Genomic DNA, 20,725 nt, shown 5'->3' with positions numbered 1-20,725 from the left:
TTTGGAATTCCTAGAATGAACCACAGATAGTGTTGATTTTGATATAAGTAAGGAAGAACCAACTTAAAAACTCATTCCTCTCAACATAAGATCGTAACATGGTTGTTTCTTTACTTGCAGTGTTACGGGTTTGTCACATTAATTAATGCAGCTGTCTGTTTAAAAAAATTAGTGAAACTAAACATGATTATTTTACCCTAAAATTGTGTTCAGATGGGAAACTTTAAAAAAATTATTCATATTGAAGTTCTTGCAACTGTCAAAATTTAAAAATATTTTTGAGACAGTTTCTCACTAAATAGTTGGGGTTACAGACACATGTGACTGTACTCACTGCCACCACTGAATATTTCAGATCTTGACACAGTATTTGACTAAATACTTCAACAGCTCTACCAGTTAATATTTTATTGGAGATTTTCATGGTATCGAATGAACAAGTGAAAAATAGGAAATGGGAAACTAGATCTTCTGTAGGAGGGAAGGGGACCACCCATTGGTGGGAGGGCAGGGGAGGGCTGAAAAGAGGGGAATTATACAACCAACTCCCCAAGAGGACTGTGATCATTGCGTACTGCAAATGTGTACTAACTTTAACACAAAAGGTCATCAGAGCTTTTTTTTTTTAAATTGTAATCATTTGTTGTTTCAAAGAAAATAATTTTGAGACTAAAACTTTGTCATTTAAAAAAAAAAACCTTTGTCATTTGCTTAAGTCGCTGTCATGCCCAACTTCACCTCTTAAAACTGCAAATGAAGGGAGCAAAGGGAAACAGCTGAGCAGAGCAGGGTTAGAGGAGGCGTTAGTTGCTGCGCAGCTGGGAGGGAGCTCCGTGACCACACACACGCCAGCCCTCAGGGGCGCTGACCTTTGGCTTTAACTGGACATAAAAATAAGACATTCATTTAAATTAAAGTATAGCTTGCTTACACACAAAATATACTATAACTAGGTCTATAAATATAACAAGAATGCTTAAAATCATGTGATATGGAGAAGAAGTGTAAGGACAATTAGATACCTTTTTATTTTAGCACTGGGTTTTATTTTAGCACTCAGTTTTCATACTGAGATACATCCCCTGCCCTTTTTAAAATTTTGAGACAGAATCTCATTAAGTTGCCTAATTGGGACTCAAATTTGTCATTCTCCTGCCTCAGTCTCCCTGAGGGGTGGGATTATAAGAGTATACTACTTCACTGGCTTTGTTATCTAATTAAACCAATAGTTTTTCATCTTCTAGTGAATCCTTTCCCTAGAGTTACTAATAGGTGAAAAATTGCTCTTAGAATTTTAATAACTTCTGATTTACTTAAATATTTGCTTAAACGTTTGAAGGTAAACCACCCTAAGATTATTAAGAATGAATAATTGAAATTCAGACGTTGATGTTTATTTTACCATTTTTATATGGATATAACTTTAATATGATTTTAACTCATTTTCTTATGAGCCCCATACTGCAGATATTGTAGTTGCTCTAAAGGTTCAGGCTATTCCAATAAATATGAATTATGAAAAATTTTCATTTCATTTTTGTTAATTAAAAGACAGGGAAGACTCTTCCCCCCAAATTTCCAAACAAAATAAATGCTAGTATCAAACTTCTACACAGGTATAACACATTTATATGACAGAAAAAGTAGAGTTTTGAGCAGTACCCAGGTGACCAGCTCTTGGATTAAGCAGGCTGTCATTTCCTCCCTGAGGTGTGTTTACTGATGCTTGGGGGAAGTGGCAACACAGGTGCACCCTCTGGTTCTGCTCTCACACAGATCAATGAGAATAGCTGGACAGAGATTTCAGAAAAGGAGATAGAGACACAGGCCACATAAAGATGAGGCAAACTAGGATGCAGCTGCTGTAAGCCAAGGAATACTTGGGGCCACCAGGTGCTAGAAGAGTTAAGAGGACTCCAAGGAGCCCTCAGGGCACGTTTCCCTACTGATACCTTGATTTTTAATTTCTAGTCCTCAGAACGGTAAGAGAATAAATTTCAGTTGTTCTAAGCCACTGCGCTGAACCGAACTGACAACGGCACTTGAACATTTAATAACCATGATTACATAAACTGATGTCATGCATGAAGAACTGCAGTTTTTATGAAAATCAAACAATACTTTGGAACCCAGATCAAAGCTGGTTGCATTTTGTTGTGGTTTGGCTTGGGAATGTTTCCCAAAGGCTGCACTATGCTGGGATGCTGATTACCAGCGAAAGGGTTTTTGGAAGGTGGTTGGATCTACCTTCATTGGCAGACTAATCCATTGGTGGTTCATAATTCAATGGCATTGGTGGGAGGTGATGAAATGTAGGAGGCGGTGTTCAGTTGAAAGCAGTGGCTCATGGGATGAGCCCCAGGGACTGTTGCTGGCTCCTTCCTTCCCGGCCTTTTCTCTTTGCCTCCTGGCTGCCATGAAGTAAGCAGCTTTACTGCATCCTCCATCATGTTTCTGCCTCACCCTGGGCCCAGAAACAATGGAGCCGGCTGACCATGGATTGAAATCTCTGAAGCTGCACCACAGTAAATCTTTTCCTCCTTAAACTGTTTTTCTCAGGTTATCTTGTCACAGCAACGGAAAGCTAACACACCTTTAAATGCTGGGGAAAATTAAGTTATTAATTGGGAGCAAAAGAGTACTAAAAGATGGGATAAATAGTACAAATCTACAAGAATTCTGAAATTCTGGTTCACTCCCATGAAATGAAATGAAATGAAATGAAGTACATGTTATTTGCACAAGAAAGACATTTATAAAACAGCTATCAGCAGACTACAGGGGACAGCAGCTATGCTGAGTACTAGGCCACTAATGACCCAGCTTAGTGGACACATTCTGAAAAAAAGTTAGAAAAAGCCCTGGTGGAATGGGAAATCGCTGGCAACTAAAAAATATTTACATTTTAGGTTAAACATTTATTCTTTAAACTGTGTGTGTACTCGTACACACACACACACACACACACACACACACACACACACAAATTACTCAGATTAAATTAAGCATCTCGGACAAGAGGGCTCCCATACAACTAGAAGGCAAACTGGTAATGCCTATTGCCCAATACATACAGCGTAACGTAAGACACACATGGTTGTATCCGGCTGTCTCCCTGCCACAGCTCTAAAGACTGCAATGATTCCAGGAGACAGTTTTCAGCTAATCAACTTTTCTCCTTATAAGGCCATAGCTATTCAATTTCAAAAATTTCCTGGATGAAATCCTGAGTAAATATTGTTGGAACACACGCATGCCCTATTCACTAATTTTTCCAAATGCAATTTTTTCCTTTACCCTTAATAGAAATGATAGTGTCATTCCACTGTCAGATTTTAAAAAGGGGCATTTGCCCTTGTCTTTACCCTGACACCTGCTTTTTAACATTCTAGACAGTGACTTTAGTAGGTCTCTCTGGGTCCAACCAGGCCTTAGCAGAAATTTCACAATTCATTTCCACACTTTACTATTTAGATATCTGCTTATGCTGAAGGACAAAAATGATGTTAAGCAAAATCTATTACTGAAAATGTATCTAATACATAAATGATAGGGATTCATTTACTTCTGTCCTAATTTCTCCTCTAAGTACAAACCGCTGATTTCCTAGACATAGCGACTCACTTCTTTTTCGGAAAGCAGTGCTATTTACTTTTAAATAAAAGAAAGTACTAACTGTATCACCAGTTAAAATGAACCTTAAAACTTGCTTGACCTCTCTTCTAAAATAACGGCATGAGCTGTATGGAACACATAAATTAAGGGCTTAAAAGTAATCATTCCACAAAATCAAGTTGTATTAAAATAGTTTATTGCAATACGCATTGATTGTACTCAAAATTAATACAAAGTAAGTTATTAAAATTATTTACATACAAGTGGATAAAACTATGTAATTGTATTCGTCAGCTTCCTCTTTTCTGGGCTATAATACCCAGCGCCACAACTTAAAGGCAAGAAGTGAAGCAGAACAGAGCTTCCGAGTCCCTGGCCCCTGGGAAGCCAGGAGAGAGCACAGAGCCCAAGGGCAGGGCAGAGATTTCTTCCTTCCTGTCTAGGCCCGGCTCGGAGCCCCGCACACACAAACCTAGAACTGTGCTCCACCAATCCCCAGGGGCACCCCCAGGTCCACCAGGTCCAACTCGACCCTAACCACCACAGTAATCAGTAGCTGCCAGTAAAACAGCGTCTATGCAGTTTAAGCCTATACATCACTGTGTAACTTCCTAGGCTTGTGAACGGAGCTTAGAAAACACAGCGAAGCAAAAGAAAAAAAAAAAAAGAAAAGAAAAGAAAATGGAAAAATACAGCTGAACAGCTGATTATGGTTGTTAAAAGTTCACTAATTTCATAAGAAGAAAAGTCCTCCATCAAGGTATAGATGAGACAAATAATTATTCCTTGGAAGGTAACTCGAGAAAAGTCCAATTTACTCCTGATTACTGCAGTCCATGAAACTTCATGATTAAACAGCATATTTTCAAACTTCACACATTGTAGACCTATTTCCCAAACAGTTTTCCTCAGTATTACTGTCAAAGTCCACTGCATTTCATACACCTCTGTGTGTAGAAATAAATATATCTATGGTAGTTTCATATTGGTTTGGATTAAAAATCCACAGTGTGACAAATTATAAACAATTCTGATATTTGTACCGTGTATACTTAGTCATGTCTGCAAAAGTGTTGTTGATGATCTAAAAAAAATTAAATGCCAAATGAATCTATTTCATTATGAAATGAAGATCTGGATTAAGAATATATTTTATTAGGTATTTTGGTGACAAATTGTAGGTGTAGTCGACTTACTCCATATATTTTTAAAAGTAAATGAATTCCACTGTAGGTTTTCACGAAGGAAAAAAATCACTTCTCCAGTTGCTGAGGGGTACTAAATGCTTCGTACACATTGGCAGCGAAGTCTTTCACTTGCTCCATCATCAAGAGATCCTGGCAAAGATGACAGTATAAGGTTAATGTTTGTAAAAAACATAAGTAATTCATTCTGAAGTCGTTTCTATAACCAAGCAGTGAATTTGGCTCTAAGTTTATGGTATATATGGCCAAGAAAACACCATATTAAGGAAAAAAATATTTTTTTTTTCTTTTTGGTGGTACTGGGGTTTAATCCAGGGACTTTGCACTGACCTTTATTTACTTATTTTATTTTATTTTTGAGACAAGTTGTTGCTAAATTTCCCAGGCTGAACTAGAGCTGTGACCTGCCTCACGCTCTCCAGAGTTCTGGGATTACAGGTGTGTGTCACCACCTTGGGTGCCTGTTTGGGTCGTTATATAAAAGAGAGTAGGGTAAGTATTCAAGTTTGACTCGGAAAATACCTCAGTATTTATGCAGATTTTTGTATGTGTCCAGTATTAGACACATTTCTTTTCAGTAAATGATCGCAATACTAAAATTGAGGAATATAACTTTCTAGGCGAGCTAACATATGCCTTGTATAAATGTATACGTTTTATACACACCCATTACAAAACTATACATATACACTTTAGAATGAAGGCTCTTAACTACCTTCCATAAAATTTGTGAATGTAAAGAAAAATATTTTATTTTCATTAACTTCTAGTTGAAATCTAGCATTTCCTTCAAATATGAACATAGGAAATGAACTACAACAGTATTGAGCAAAATATATACATTTGTCTTCAAAAGTAATCACAGATACTTCTACTTCACACAGTAGTAGCACTAGTAGCCCGTTACACCTCGACATTTAATGCACAACGAAGCAAGATTACTATCTCAAAAATTTGATCTTAAAAGGTTTTGAAAACTGGATACTGATTTCCTTAAAAATATACGTAAAGGAGAATTTAATGTTTTAAAAAGTGTGCTTTTTGCTGGCATTTGCTGATCTGAAAATAGGTTTACAGGAGTCACCAAATGGTGAAAGGTACGTGACAAGAGGTTAGAGTCTCCATGAGCATGGACACAGGAAGTCATCCTGGCCTTGAGTTCTGTCTTGAGTATCAGAAAACCCACGTGAGACTTAAGTAAACTGATGTTCAATCAGACCATGGTTAAATTCTCTTATTAGAGATTTTATGTATTCAGTTTCAATTATTTATTCCGGCTGTGCAGTCAAACATAGTTTTAGATCAATGCTTATTCAGGGTCTTCAGACATGCCGTTAGGGAACAAAGAACTGGAGAGAAAATTCTGTGTTGTGACTTCTGGAACACTGAAAAGAAAACTCACACATATACTGGATCGTTTGGGAGATCCATACAAGACCTAGTACTTACCCAGATTTAGAGCATTTGTTTGTACTTATGTTTATATTCTTGTTGGCTCCAAGTACCATTATTTTAATTTGTCTTTTGAGATAATGAGAAGACAAAGGCAAGGAGGAAAAAACATAAGCAGAAAATCTTTTGAATGAAGAGCAAATCACATTATCTCACATGACACAAATGAAAGCTTCAGAACAGTTAATGGCAGCTAAAAAGTGCCTGTCAAGTCAGGCGTGGAAGCAGGCTGAACACCCCAAAATATGGGTGATAGCAAAGAAGTCCATATGCATCTTGGAACAATGAATTAATAACTACTAGCCATATTATAGCCAGATATAGGAAATTTTGTGCTTAACTTATTTTGTGTATTTTTATAGTTTAGATTCCATTTTGTGTAAATGAGTTTTGGTTTTTGAGTTATGGAAACGCTCTGAGTTTAAAACATTTCTATATTTATTTATTAAAATAATTAAACACTGGCGGACTGTCATTGTTTTTACACTTAGAAGTATATTAATAAATTTAAGGGCTGGGGATTTAGCTCAGCAACCTAAACGCCTGCTTTGCAAGCGCGCAGTCATGAGTTAGATCCCAGGTACAAAAAAAAAGGAATAAATCTGAGAAACATCGTTATGTGAAATCAGCCAAAATTAATATATAAGCCAAAAGGTATGTAGCCATTACACGGCTACATAGCCGTGTAATGGCTACAGGTACTGCTGCTGTCAATGAAACTTACAAAAGTTTTACCAGTCGTCAGCCATATAGTTGCTCCTGCTCTACAGCAAGGACTTTAAACTTGTTTACTGTATTTTTTGTTTGTTTACTGTATCTTGCTGAGGCCTTCAGAACATGTATTCAGTTTTGAGATAAAAATTATGCACCACCAAAATGGTTTAGACTACAAATGCTCTTTCCTTGTGCCATCTGCAAGTAATCTGAAATAATTTGCCTCCTATTGTGATCTGAAAGCAATCTGAAAATAATATAAAATTAGCTCTTTCAACAGTTCTCTGACTTTCCCATTTCCTACCTCTCCCAGCTACACTATCACTCTAATATCTTCTAGCCCCAGGGCCAGCAAAGTAGGACTGGCAGGCTAAATCCTCCGCTGCCTACTTCTGTACATCAAGCTTGATCAAAACAGCCATATTCATGCTCATGTATATTTGATGCTTTCATGCTACCAAAGCAGAGTTCAGCAATTTCCACACAGAATGTATCGATGTGCAAAGCCTAAAATATTTACCACAGGGCACGCACCCCTAATTCCCAAACCCCAAATCTGAAACACTCTAGGTCTGAAACATTTTGATTATGAATGGGATGCAACAAATGGAAAATTCTACACCTAGCCTCACGTAGTAGGTCAAAGTCAAAGTGCAGATGTGGTAAAAATAGTACATAAAATGATCTTCCGGCTATGTGTATAAGGTGCAGATGAAACATACATGAATTTCATGCTTAGACTTGGAAAGTCATCCCTAGAATATTTTATTTTGTACATACAAATATCCCAAAATACAAAATAATCCAAAATCTAAAAATACTGTGATCGCAGCCTTTCAGGTAAGAGCTCTGTCAGTCTCTGGGCCTTTACAATCCTGAAAGCACTAGACACAATATCTACATCTTTGTGACTGAAGGAGCAGCAATAGCGCAAAAGTTAACTTCAGTGTAAATACATGTTTTGATTTAATGTAAGTTAACATTTTAATCAGGGCTTTACAAAAGGTAATAGAAATAACAGGGCATCTGACAAATTTGTTGGGTTAAGTAGACCATTTGGAATTTTAACTCACAGAAATCACAGTTTAAAAAATTGGTGAAAGCCAGGTCAATCAAGGGCCTAATGTATACATTTAATCAATGCCAGTTCACATTTTAATGTACCTTTATGTAACATTAATAGCAGTAGGGTTTTTACTAGATTGAGATTCTTTGATTTTATTGTTAATTACATAGATTTTAATTATAATGCAGTAATAAAGTTATTTAATATTTAAGCCTGATGCTATTGTTTTACTTTGACTTTCTGTCCATATGAACAGCATACTTGTTACACCAGGGAGTTCTGTAGATGTACAGCAAGGTAAAGCAAGCTGAATGTGGCAGAAGCCCCATGCCTTTCTCTCCCTGACACGCCCAAGAAGCTCAAAGTCATGCCTGTGGCCAGCCCTGTTCACTGTTCCCCTGCAGTGTGAGCCTCCAGACCTGAAGCCTGAAGTAGGCAGTGACGGCAAATGCGCATGGAGGGACAGGCTAATGACTGTAGGGGAAGGGAGAAACACAGACCTTAACCTTGGTGTCTCTCCCAGAGAGCACAAAGCTTACACAGAAGACACGATCGATATGTCTGAGGCAAATGGCACCAGCAGCTGCCATCTTTACACTTAAGCCTCAGGGTCTCTGTTCTGCACATTACTGCAGCAGTTTGCAACTGAGAAACAGTGTACATTTTTACTTATAATACAGTTCTCATTTACAAATGACTGGAAAAATCATGTAGATTCAAAATTATTTTAATAACATCAGTTTTACTTACTGCATTTGAGTGGTAGGTAGTTTAGTGAAAAATTTAAGTAACTCATTGTTTATGTAGCTGTTAGCAGACTGAAGTACTATTAACAGTGACAGTTCATTAATTACTAAAATGCTTTATTTCCCCATAAATTTTTTTCAGTTCTCGCCAAACTTTGACAAACTAGATCAGTGATTTGCCTCAATGTTCCCAGCACAGCTTAATGTACAACTGAATGTTATATAAACTCGGCTGCCCCCAGAACATATCTGGACTCACTGCAGACCAACACTGGCAGGTCCCGTGCAAAAAGCACTCCAACCTTACAGATGAAGGGAACATTACTCTTCTCAGGGCTCTCCATCGACATGCTACACGGGGCTCTAGGTTTGTGGTTCTTTCCAACAAACACGACAAAAGAGAATGTCATTTTATGCTAGGAAACATAACAATACCACAAATACATTTCAACGATATCAAAGCTTTCTTCTTACCTGAACAAGATGACTAGGTGTTTCACTGCAAATTGAATGGATCTGCCCATTTATTATTGGAATTATCTTAGCTAATGGCAGGCTGACACTGGAATAACTGAAAAATCATCATAGAAATTATTTCCTGAAATTATCTCACAAGCATTTAACATTTTAATTAGAGAAGTAATATATAATCTTTGAAGAATATATACAAAAATGTATTTTCAAAACCTAAACACAATTATATCACCTAGAAATAACACCTACACTTGACTTAATGGATAATGTCTTCTGGTAATTCTTATATATGCATGCTTTTATGTACTTATTTTTAACAGAAAATTGTAACTTTCCCCAAGTATACTATTTTTGCTTTTTTTCGTTACAAGTGCTTTCCCATCTCCTTGAAAGAATTAAAGTTTTTGTCTGTTTTTTGTTTTTTCTTTTTTAGACAGAGCTCCCTAAGTTGTTATGCTGTTCAGGCTACACTCCAATTTGTGATCCTCGTGCCTCAGAGGTCAACCATCCCTAGCTGACTTGTTTTAACGATTGTATGGTGATCTGTCCTCTGCATATGGCAGTATTTATCATCAGCTCCCTCGAGCTGTGCATTGTTTCTGCATTTAAACTTTGTATTAAGTTTTTTTTTCCTTTTTTTGGTGTGTAAATTCCATGTGTAAATGGAATACCATGTAAATTCCAGGGCTTGTTTCTGGAATTTACATGGTATTCCATTAATTCAGCATTTTTACAAGTAACATACTGTTTTGATAATTAGCATCTTAAACATTTTATAGGAAAATCACATTCATTGCTTATCTTTTAAAATAATTTCTTGCATATTCTCTGCCTGTGATTTGGGCAGAAAACTTTATTTTCCTTTGTCAGATTTTAAAATTAACAAGTGAACTATCCTCTAATCCTCAGAGTGGTATTAACAGTACTTATAATTACAGATTCATGTTAGGAGCCTAATTTTATATGTTTTAGTTGATTTGGATTTTTAAGTATAAAATCATGTCACCTTAATATAACGAGTTTTATTCTCTCCCTTTCAAAAACTAGTATTATTTTTAAAAATAAGAAGTTAGAAAAATCATAGGCAAATTCACAGTTTATTAGAACTGTAAGGAAACTTAGAAAGTTGACTGTTTTCAAGATAAATATAAAAAAAAGTCTATTTCTTAGATTTGGTCTTCAGAATTGGTCTTTTTCTAGCTTTACTGCATCATTTACAATAAAAGAATGATGCTGAATAAATGTATTAATAATGAATATCTGTATGGTTTCTGAATTTAATGGAAATTACTTTGGTATTTTAAAGTATGTTTGTTTTAAATTGCAAGTATTATTTTATTACATAAATGCTTTTTATTTATTGGAAGCTGTTTTATCAATAATAAATGTTTTGTTGAATGCCTCAGTAATACTGAAGAAGCTTTTGTCCTGTTAATTCATTAATGCTACAGTATTGCAAAATAATGAAAAATTCTGGGCTCTGATATTAGACAGGAGTTACAGAATACCCGGCTTTAATACTCCTTAGCTTTTAACCGAAAGTTGTTTTTCTGTGCTATTGTGTCCACACTTGGAAAATGAGAAAAATATTAGCATTTATTTCCTAAGAATACTTTAAAATTCTATCAGACACCTATTATTACACTAGACAGAAAAAAATGGCTTCTATTTCTGAATTCCCTTAGGATTCTAATTCATATTCTTTCTCTCTCTTCTTTTCCCTCTCTCTCACTCTCCCTCCTGGTGATCAAACCTAGAGCCTTGCATCAGGCAAGCATGCTATTTAGGGTTCTTACATCTATATTCATATTTAGTCTATGCAGTTTTCATTTTAGATCCAAGTTCATGTTTTGTAGTGGGTTTTTACTTTGATAGGATACTTTGTTTTTTAAAATATTATACATACAGTAATATAATATATATGCATAAATTCTTATACAATATAGATAGCATATGTGTACAGAATATACATCTTTTATTAGTTTGTATCATTTTCATTTAATTCTCTTCAGTCTGGATTAATAATGTACATAAGTGATGATATTTATCATAAGCAACTGCAAATATTATTTCTTTTTTAATTTTTACTATTTTATTTTATTTTTTTTTGAAGTGAGGTCTTGAACTTACAGCAATTCCCCTGCTCCAGCCTTCTGAGTGCTGGATTAAAGGCATGTGCCACCAAACACAGTTGAAAAGCTTTCTTCCTTTTCTGGCTAGAACTTCCATTAAATATTAGTGATGACAGCAGGCACAATGACTTTGAAAGAAGGCTCAAAATGAAACTGAGGAATAAAACTTCAATTCAAAGTAGCACATGAGCCTGTACATGAAAATGGAGAGAGTACCTACTACAGGAGTTCAGAAAAGGCAGACTATCACGGGCTGATACGGCTGATAGCTTTTACTTCCTCCATGTATAAGATCACAAATTTGTTCATGTTAAACTACTCCAAATTGTTCCCCCATTTACGAACCAAAACTTAGCCAGGTGAAAATCAGGGACATTTTTATTAACTGGAGTATTGATCTTAAATGAAGACAGGCTTGGTCTTGAGCTGAAATTTATTTTTATGAAACATAAAATTGTTAAAAAAAAAGATCTTATGGTCATATTCACATTGCTTCAGAAAACTGACTTTATGGCTGTAAGTATTCTCAATGTCCAGCATTAATGGAAAATTATTTTTCTATATAACAGACAGGACCCAGAGAGCTATGCAAATAGTATTTTGTCCTTTATATTTGGAAATTAACTGTATGTTACCCTGGATGGCAGTTACACTTTCCTCAGCTTTTTTTTTTTTGGATAAGGTCTCACTTTGAAGTCTAGGCTGGCCTCCAAGTCAGGACATTCCTGCCTCAGCGTCCTGAGTGCTAGGATTAGGATTTCAGACCTGTAACACCACGCCTTTGTTTCCTCAGATGTTAATGTGGGAGTTTCCTGTCAGTCAACACTGGCTTAGTACCCATTATTTTCAGAATGTGATACAAAATTCTATAAAACAGAAGTCCTTAAATAGTGTAGATTCTATTATGAGACTGAAGGTGCTCATGTTATAGTGATAACTAGATAATAAATCGTAAGATAGTTTCTGACATAGTAATAGTTATGATTAACATCACTAACAATGATACTGACTATAGTAAGGACAGAAAAGGAATATGCTTAAATAATTCCAGAGGTAATTATAACAAGATAATTATATATAACTACTAGGAGATGACTTGCCAAATGACAATCTGTACCAAGATGCCTAGTTATTATAATGACCACAGTATGTTATTTAACAAAGTATGTTATTTAAGTAACATAAGCCAATAATGGCCTGTAATGCTAGAATATTACTAGAGGATACATTAAAATTTAAGTATATTAACAGTTTTATATCCTAAACAGTTAAGAAAGTTGGAATTTAGTTTATAAAAAAGTATCATCTTGAAATCCAATATAAAGGCAAAGGGTTTTGGGAAAAAATGGAAATCTTAATATTGCATCCAGAAGGAAATTCTTCTTATAAAGAAATCATTGGTTTAAAATATCTATTTTGTTGGAAAATGAGTAACTCAAATTTATTGTATAGGATTTCTTTTTATTTGAAATTAAAACACATAAAACACACCACTTCAGAAAAGCATCCACTTATGGTGTTGGAAAAACTGGCTCTCCATATGCTGAAAATTAAAACTAGACCCATGCCTGTCACCATGTACTAAATTAAAATCTAAATGGATCCAAGATCTGAATATTAAAACAGAAACACTAAATCTATTGGAAGACAAATTGGGTAAAAACCTTGAAGACATAGGGGTAGGTAGAGAATACATGAACAAGACTCAAACCGCATGGGAAATACTTCCCAGAGTCAATAATTGGGATCACATCTTATTAAAAAGTTTCTGCATGTCAGAAGAAATCTCCAATATAGTGAAAAGAAAACCCACAAACTGGGAAAAAAAATCTTAGTGAACTGTCCCTCAGACAAAGGACTTCTGTCTAAAACATATAAAGAATTAAAAAAAAATCAGACCCCCAAAATTCAAAGATCCGATTAAAAAATAGATGAATACACACTTCTTAGATGAAGAAATACAAATGGCAAATAAATACATGAAAAAATGTTCATCATCATTACTCATTAGAGAAATGCAAATTAAAACAACATTGAGATTCCATCTCACTCTTGAAAGAGTGACCAGGATCAAGAAAACTACCAACAACAAATGCTGGAAAGGCTGTGGGGAAAAAGGAACTCTCTTGCACTGTTGGTGGGAGTGTAGACTGGTGCAACCATTGTGGAGGTCAGTCTGGAAAGTTCTCAAAAAGCTGGGACTGGAAGTCCCATTTCTTCCAGCTATTCCACTTCTGGGCATATTCCCAGAAGAACTGAAAGCATCTGCCACAGTGATATATGTGCACCCATGTTTATAGCACCACAATTTGTAATAGCCAGATCTTGGAAACAACCTAAGTGTCCATCAACTGAGGAATGGATAAAAAAGTTGTGGTATTTTTATACAATGGAGTACTACTCAGCTATAAAGAATGATCACATTGAGATATTTATAAATAAATGGGCACAGCTTGAGACCATATTCATAAGCAAAATAAATCAAACTCACATGTATAAATACTGAATAGTTTCCCTAGTGTAAGAAATGGTAAGAATACATAAAAGTATGTGGTAAACATGATTCCCCATTATATTGCTTTGAAGCCTTATAATGTTTTCATTCATGAACTGGAATGATTTTATTCTGGGTTGTTTGATTTTATTGTCTGTGATGGTATGAACAGTTATTTTGAAGAAAACAAGACAATATAATAGCTAGTGCTGATTTAATATCATCTGGTTTTGAAGTCCCACCAAGCTTTTGTTCTTCTGTCTCCATCGGTTTATCGTGTTGTATTTTACTGGATTTTATTATATGTGATAGTATAAACAAAATTTTTTATAGACAAGGAGGTAATATAGAAACCATTGTTCATTTTCTGTTAATTGGTTTTAAATACCCTGTAATACTTTCATTCTCTTGAATGGTTTTACACTGTCATGTTGTGTTTGATGCTATAATATACGAAGTTATACTCAAATATTTCAAGGAAAGAGACACTATGGTAGCTACTGTTATGTCGGGTTATCTTATGGTGAAACACTATGTTGATTAAATTGTTCTGTTCTGACCTGTTTTATTATGTTGTTATGTCCTCTTTTAATCTTCTTTTTAAAAAATTTTTTTAATTAAAAAAAAATAAAAAAGGAAAAGCATCCACTGATATGCTGCCATTTTAACATTCCATCTTACCTTGTCATGGAGTTACTGGGTTGCAGGTCCTGTTCCGTAGGTCGAAAAAATGTAGCCATGTTGTCCAGAAGTCTACTGAAACCTCGGTTCAAACAGGTGTTCAAAACTGTACTAAAATCTGGACTATATAAAAATAAGTGTATATTAATTTTTAGATTATCAATGGAAAAGGAAATATTCAGTAACTACATTCACCAATATTCATGGTCATAATCTAGTTTTTATAGGAAACACTGTAAAATTTCATCAAGGAGCCAAATTTTAAAAATTAAACATAAAAATCTAAATTGATTAGGATAACATGAGAATATTCTTCTATTTTGCTAGAATTTTTTAATATTAGTCAGTGCTTTGTACAAAGAATTTTAAAACTAAAGTATTACTTCTCTAGATCCTCTTATAGACACATCATGGGGTTGCTTTACGTACTTTCTCAAGACATCTCAGTGAGACAGGAAACACTATCACCTACCCCTGAGTAGCTTGTGGGATGAAGAAACTTGCGTACAGGTGTATAATTAGTAAAATGCGGAGCTCAAATTTCAAACTGGGCCTTTCTGAGCTGAAAGCTCAGGCTCCTTTCATTACACGGTGTTATATCTTATAAAAACTCTGCTCTAAAGAATAGTATACAAGTGTCTGGTGAAAGTTAGAAATGCCCAGTAAAATGCAGCTTTCTCAATTGTAGTGGGCTGTGTATCTATCTATCTACTTTTCTTAGTTTTCTCTTTTAAAAATTACTTTAACAGTTTTATTGAGTTAGAACTTAGACGCCAAAAATTTACCCATTTTAAATTACAAATCAATGATGTTTAGTAAGTTTACTATCATCACTATGATCAATTGCTAGATGAGATGGCAAATATAATTTTATTTTATTCTCTTTTAAAGGGAATATACTTTGTTAATTTCTGATTGTTTTCTGATGAGACTGGATGCATTCAGGACAATGAAAGAAAAGAGGGTAACTTTTTGATATAAATGACCTTGCTTTCTATTACACGTACACAAAAACAGAGATACTGGGAGCTGTCCTTGTCCCACCACATCTCCAAAGTGCCTTCATCCCTGTCCTCAGTAATCTCTCCCTGACTCCTAAAACCAATTTATTTCTTTAAAAAATTTATTTTACTGACCCATATATTTGTATGCAGTTATGAGTATGTAATCTTTCTACGATCAAATTACGGCAATGGGCAACACTTTTATGTACTGCATACCGTTTCCTTTCTCCTATTTGAGTTCTCTGCTCTTAAAATTATGCTGCTTTCCCACATCCATTCCCCCCAGCCTATCAATTCAGATGAGGCCAGTAAGTTCTTGTTGAACACCTACTACATGCAGGGCATTGTTCTGAGAGCTTATGATGCACTGATACACTAAACAGACAAACACTACTCACCTCATGGAGCGCAGTCTAATAAAAAAAAAAGCTTAAAAAAAACCCTCCGTATCTCATGGGTTCCACATTATTCCCCTCCAAATACTATTCCATGATCTTAATCTTTTAAAAACTTCCTGAAGCAACTGTCTATCCTCACAGTCTCTACAGCTTCAATTCAAACTCTTTTGAATCTGGTTATCGGCACCACTCCTCGGACACCTCCCACCAGGGCCGCGTGCACCTCTATCTTGGCCCATCGGGCATGGATCTGTCTGCATCTCACTTGACCTTTTGGGAGCACGTGGACAAGCAGCCATTCTCCATGAAATATTTTTGTCTTGGTCATCTTCCAGAACAGCACATTCTTTTGTTGTTTTTCTATTACGCATGCAGCACCTGCTCAGTCTCCTTTCCTGGCTTTTTCTCTCTTTCCCAAACTCTAAGTTTCAGAGAACTGGATGACTCAGTCTCCTTTCAGCATCTATTCCCGCTATCTCCATGTCTTTAAATACCACATATAAGTTGATGCATCTCAAATTTGTATCTTTATATGTAAACTTTCTCTTGAGTTGAAGACTTTCGTATTTAAGTGCCAAATAGACATAGGTGCTTGGACACTCACACACTTCACACATGGTCAAAACATAAATGGCAATTTGTACTACCCCAAAAGCTGAGCCCAAATAGTAAGAGTCATTTTTGCCACCTATTTCGTAAGTGCTATTGGTTCAACCTTCAAAACCAACCTATTTTTTAACTGCCTGTCACTGCAGCCACGGCTACTACTCAGTCCAAGCTACTATACTCAGCTCACAGATTACCCCAATGCTTTTTTTTTGAGACAGAGCCTCACTATGCAATTCAGGCTGGTCTTGAACTCACTTTGTAGCCCAGGCTGGTCTTGAACTTCCAAAGATCTTCCTGCCTCAGCCTCCAGAATGCTGGACCCACAGGTATGCGGTCCCACACCCAGGATTACTGTAATTCTTAACACTGGTTCTCTTTTTCCATGGTTGTCTATTTACAGTCACGTTATCATAGAGCAATGATAGAGATCTTTTATAAACACAGACACTATCACTACCCTGCTTAAATCTCCAATGGCTTTCCATAAATCTCAGACTAAAACACAAACCATGAGTTAAATGCTGGAAAGATGAACACATATAAATTACAGTAAGTTTCTAACACCAAATAGATAGTGATAAAATGAAAAGTTAACCGATCACAAACGCCTCACCATGGATTACAGTCACTCATTCCCCTGTCCATCACTGGTCCACTGTCTCCTTCAGCACAGCCTCCTCGCTGCGCCTGCATTAGCAAACATTAGCATCTCTGCACCTCACCTTCTATCTGGGCTGCATTCTCCCTCAACACAAGGCTCACATCCACGTCACAGTCATATTTCCCCCTAAACCACATCTCAGAGGCCTTTCCCAACCAACCTATTAAGGACAGCACCCTGGTCAACCTCTAGCTTTTTTAGAGACACTCTTTCTTTCCCCCACACCCCCTCCAGCATTTATTATTGGTTCATTTCTTGATGATAGTCATTCCTTCTACAGTGAGATAGAAACTCAAATTGCATTTCTCAAGTGACCAATGGTGTTGAATGTTTTTTCATGTTTTTTTTTTTTTTCTGTTTGTATTTCTTTATCTGAGAGGTATATATTCATCTCAGATGCCCATTTTTGGGTGGGGTCTTTGAATTTGGACGACCTGCATTTTTTCAGTTCTTATTTGTTCTAGACAGAAGTCCTTTGTCTGAGGGACAACTGGCTAATTTTCCCCACTCTTGTGGGTTATCTTTTCACTCTGGTGGTGGTTTCTTTTGTTGTGTAAAAGCTTCTTACAAAGGTAGATCCTAGTTGTTGATTCTTTGAAGTACTTCCCCCTGCAGCCTGGGTTTTGCTTATGAACTCTCTGCCTGCACCTATGTCTTCAAGATTTTTACCTGCTTTCTTTTCCAGTAGATTTAGCGTTTCTGTTTTAATATTTAGATCTTTGATCTGTTATGACTTTAGGTTAGTGTGTGGTGATAGACATGCATCTAGTTTTAGTCTTTGGCATGCAGAGAGCAAGTTTTTCCAGTACCATTTATTGAAGAGTCTATTGTTCTTCCAGTGGACATGTTTGGCTCCTTTGTGGAAGATAAGGTGGCTAAGTATGTTTGGGGTTGCCTCTGCATCTTCTATTCTGTTCCACTGATAATCAGATCTGTTTTGTTTGTTTTTGTTTTTAGCTAATACCATGTTGATTTTAGCTGAGTAGTATAATTTCAGCTCAGGGATTGTGATGCCCCTGACTTGCCTTTGTTGCTCAGAATTGTTTTTGCTATTCTAGGTCTCTTCTGCTTTCAAATGAATTTCAGGAATGTTTTCTCTAGTTCTGTGAAATATGCTAATGGTATTTGGATTGGGACTGCATTACATCTGTGGAGCAGTTTTGGGAGTAGGGCCATTTTCACTGCGTTGTTTTATTATACATGTGCAAGGCATATTTTTCCATTTTCTGATATCCTTTTCAATCTTTTTTTTTTGGCACACTAAAGTTTTCAATATATACATCTTTTACTTCTTTTGTTAGACTGATTCCTAAGTATTTCATTTTTTTGAGTGTTATTGTTAAGGTTTCCCTAACTTCCCTTTCCGTGTGTTGCTTGTGTATAGGAATGCTATTGATTTTTGACTGCTTTACTGTTGGTGAGAGTGTGTAGAGTGGTACAACCACTGTGGAAATCAGTGTAGAGACTGCTCAAAAAACTAGGATTGCAGGCCTCATTTTCAGCTATTTCCCTTTTAGGTATCTTCCTAAAAAAATTAAAAACATCATAGCACAGCGATATATGTGCACCCATGTTTACAGAAGTACAATTTGTAATAGCTGTATCTTGTAAACAACCCAAATGCCCATCAACCAATGAATGGATAAATATATATATATAATGGAGTACTAAAGTCAGCCATCAAGAATAAACTCGAGACTTTTATAGGTAAATGGATGCAACTCAGACCATACTCATAAGTGAAATAAATCAGACCCACATATGTAAACACATATGTAATCAGACCCACATATTATATTGTCTCACTAGTGTGAAAAACTGAATGAGTAAATAAGAGCCAGAAAGTACAACAGATATTGTGAATGGGGAAGAAACTACTCAAGAGAAAAGAAAAGTTGATGGGATAAAAGGGAAAAGAAAGAAGAAAAAAATACGAATATATATATAATAGTTAAGATAGTTATACAGCTAGTTTCTTTTAGTTCATTGAAAAAAAAAACGCTTGTTCTAATATTGTTTGGACAATATTTCATGCCTGTATCTTGTACTCTGAACAACCGCTAGGAAGACAACAATATGCAATGTATTATTTATTGCTACTCTCTTACTATCTTGTTTCGAAACTCTGTTTTATAGTTACTTTTATTTTCTCTTTAAAACAACATTAAAAAACATAAAGACAGAGTTTCACCAAGCAGTTCAGGCTGGTCTCGGACTCACAGCACCACTCCTGCCTCAGCCTCCTGCCTCAGTCTTCCAGTGCTGGGATGACAGTTGTACACCATCAGGTGGATACCTCTAACCTCTCACCCGCTCACGCTCATCAATGAAGTCATAAACCTCGGACACTTTATTCGCTTTATTAGTTTACTGGCTTTTTTCTCTCCCACTAAAATGTTAAGCTCCAGGAAGTTTGTCCTATCTCTAACACGCTGACCAGTTCTTTTCACAAAGCTGGCTGTTGACCATTTGCTTGTATACAGATTTCATTTCCGTAACAGAGATACACCACTTTTCTCCTAATACAGAAGCAGAATCTGAGCATTGGGAGTGTATGTTATTGGCTGGGACTGCTGAGGATGATGTAGGAACACCTGAGAGATGTAATGTTTAAAAGGAAAGTAAAGCCAGAGGAACTATGAAGGGATGGCCTGAGACTCAGACGAGAAAGCAGAATGTGACAGTGTCATGCAGGTCAGGTGGCAACAGAACTGCATAAATGCTTGACCGGTAGTGGCAACTATCAGACAAAGGGGAATTAAGATGAACATTAAAAATTCTCTGGATTTGGAAAACAATTTCCAATACCTTTTTCCTAGAGCTTCATGGAGTGACTTGGTAAAACATGAATGAGGAAAAAGTAGAAAGTTACTGTACAGAGACAAAGGACTAAAATTTGATGAATCCGTACAGTGGATTCACAGTTTAGTTAATCTAAAACTGCTGACTAGAGAAACAGACTTGAATTACTTCAGCGAGGCACAGAGTACTTTAATTTAAAAGAGATTTTGTTTCCTTGTTTTTTTTTGGTTAATTTTTATTTTTTTGGCTTTTTAAGACAAGGTCTTGCTATGTAGTTCGGACTGGCCTTCAGCTCACTTTGCAGCCCAGGTTGGTCTCAAACTTGTGAGAATTCTGCTGCTCAGCCTCTTGAATGCTGAGATTGCAGGTGTGCACTACGACATCAGACTTTAAAAGAGATTTTCATACTTTCACACTAAAGATAAACAGCACTAATACTATTTCACAATGATAAAATTACCTTAAAGAGTTTAAACGGTTCAGTCAACATTCCACAGCTAATAAATAAAAGAGGCAACACTAAATAGGTGATGTGGTCTTCTAATGCATAGTTTGGTGCTCCCTCCAGCTTTTACAGTGTGATTCTCTTTGGGTGATTCGAAATAATAATAGTAATAGTAGGGAGAAGTGAAATTTTTATCATTTCATGTTTTTAGGAATCTTATAATCTAC

The 20,725-nt window shown here is 36.0% G+C and overlaps 1 protein-coding gene across 1 annotated transcript in view; it reads right to left on the bottom strand.

Moving 5' to 3' along the window:
* Positions 1 to 3,794: 3,794 nt before the first annotated feature.
* Pex3 (peroxisomal biogenesis factor 3) overlaps positions 3,795 to 20,725 on the bottom strand; it is a 53,896-nt gene continuing 36,965 nt past the window's right edge. Inside the window, exons 10-12 of the mRNA XM_003465645.4 lie at positions 14,580 to 14,702; positions 9,273 to 9,369; positions 3,795 to 4,952 (exon numbers count right to left, since the gene is read on the bottom strand). Of these exons, the coding sequence (XP_003465693.1) occupies positions 4,869 to 4,952; positions 9,273 to 9,369; positions 14,580 to 14,702 (304 nt within the window). The 3' untranslated portion in view covers positions 3,795 to 4,868. The remainder of the gene's footprint in view (positions 4,953 to 9,272; positions 9,370 to 14,579; positions 14,703 to 20,725) is intronic.

This window comes from Cavia porcellus, unplaced genomic scaffold (genome assembly GCF_034190915.1).
Source record: "Cavia porcellus strain 051 isolate PalLab524CR breed Dunkin Hartley unplaced genomic scaffold, mCavPor4.1 scaffold_22, whole genome shotgun sequence".
Lineage (NCBI taxonomy): Eukaryota > Metazoa > Chordata > Mammalia > Rodentia > Caviidae > Cavia > Cavia porcellus.
This window is presented reverse-complemented; position numbering and strand designations above follow the sequence as displayed.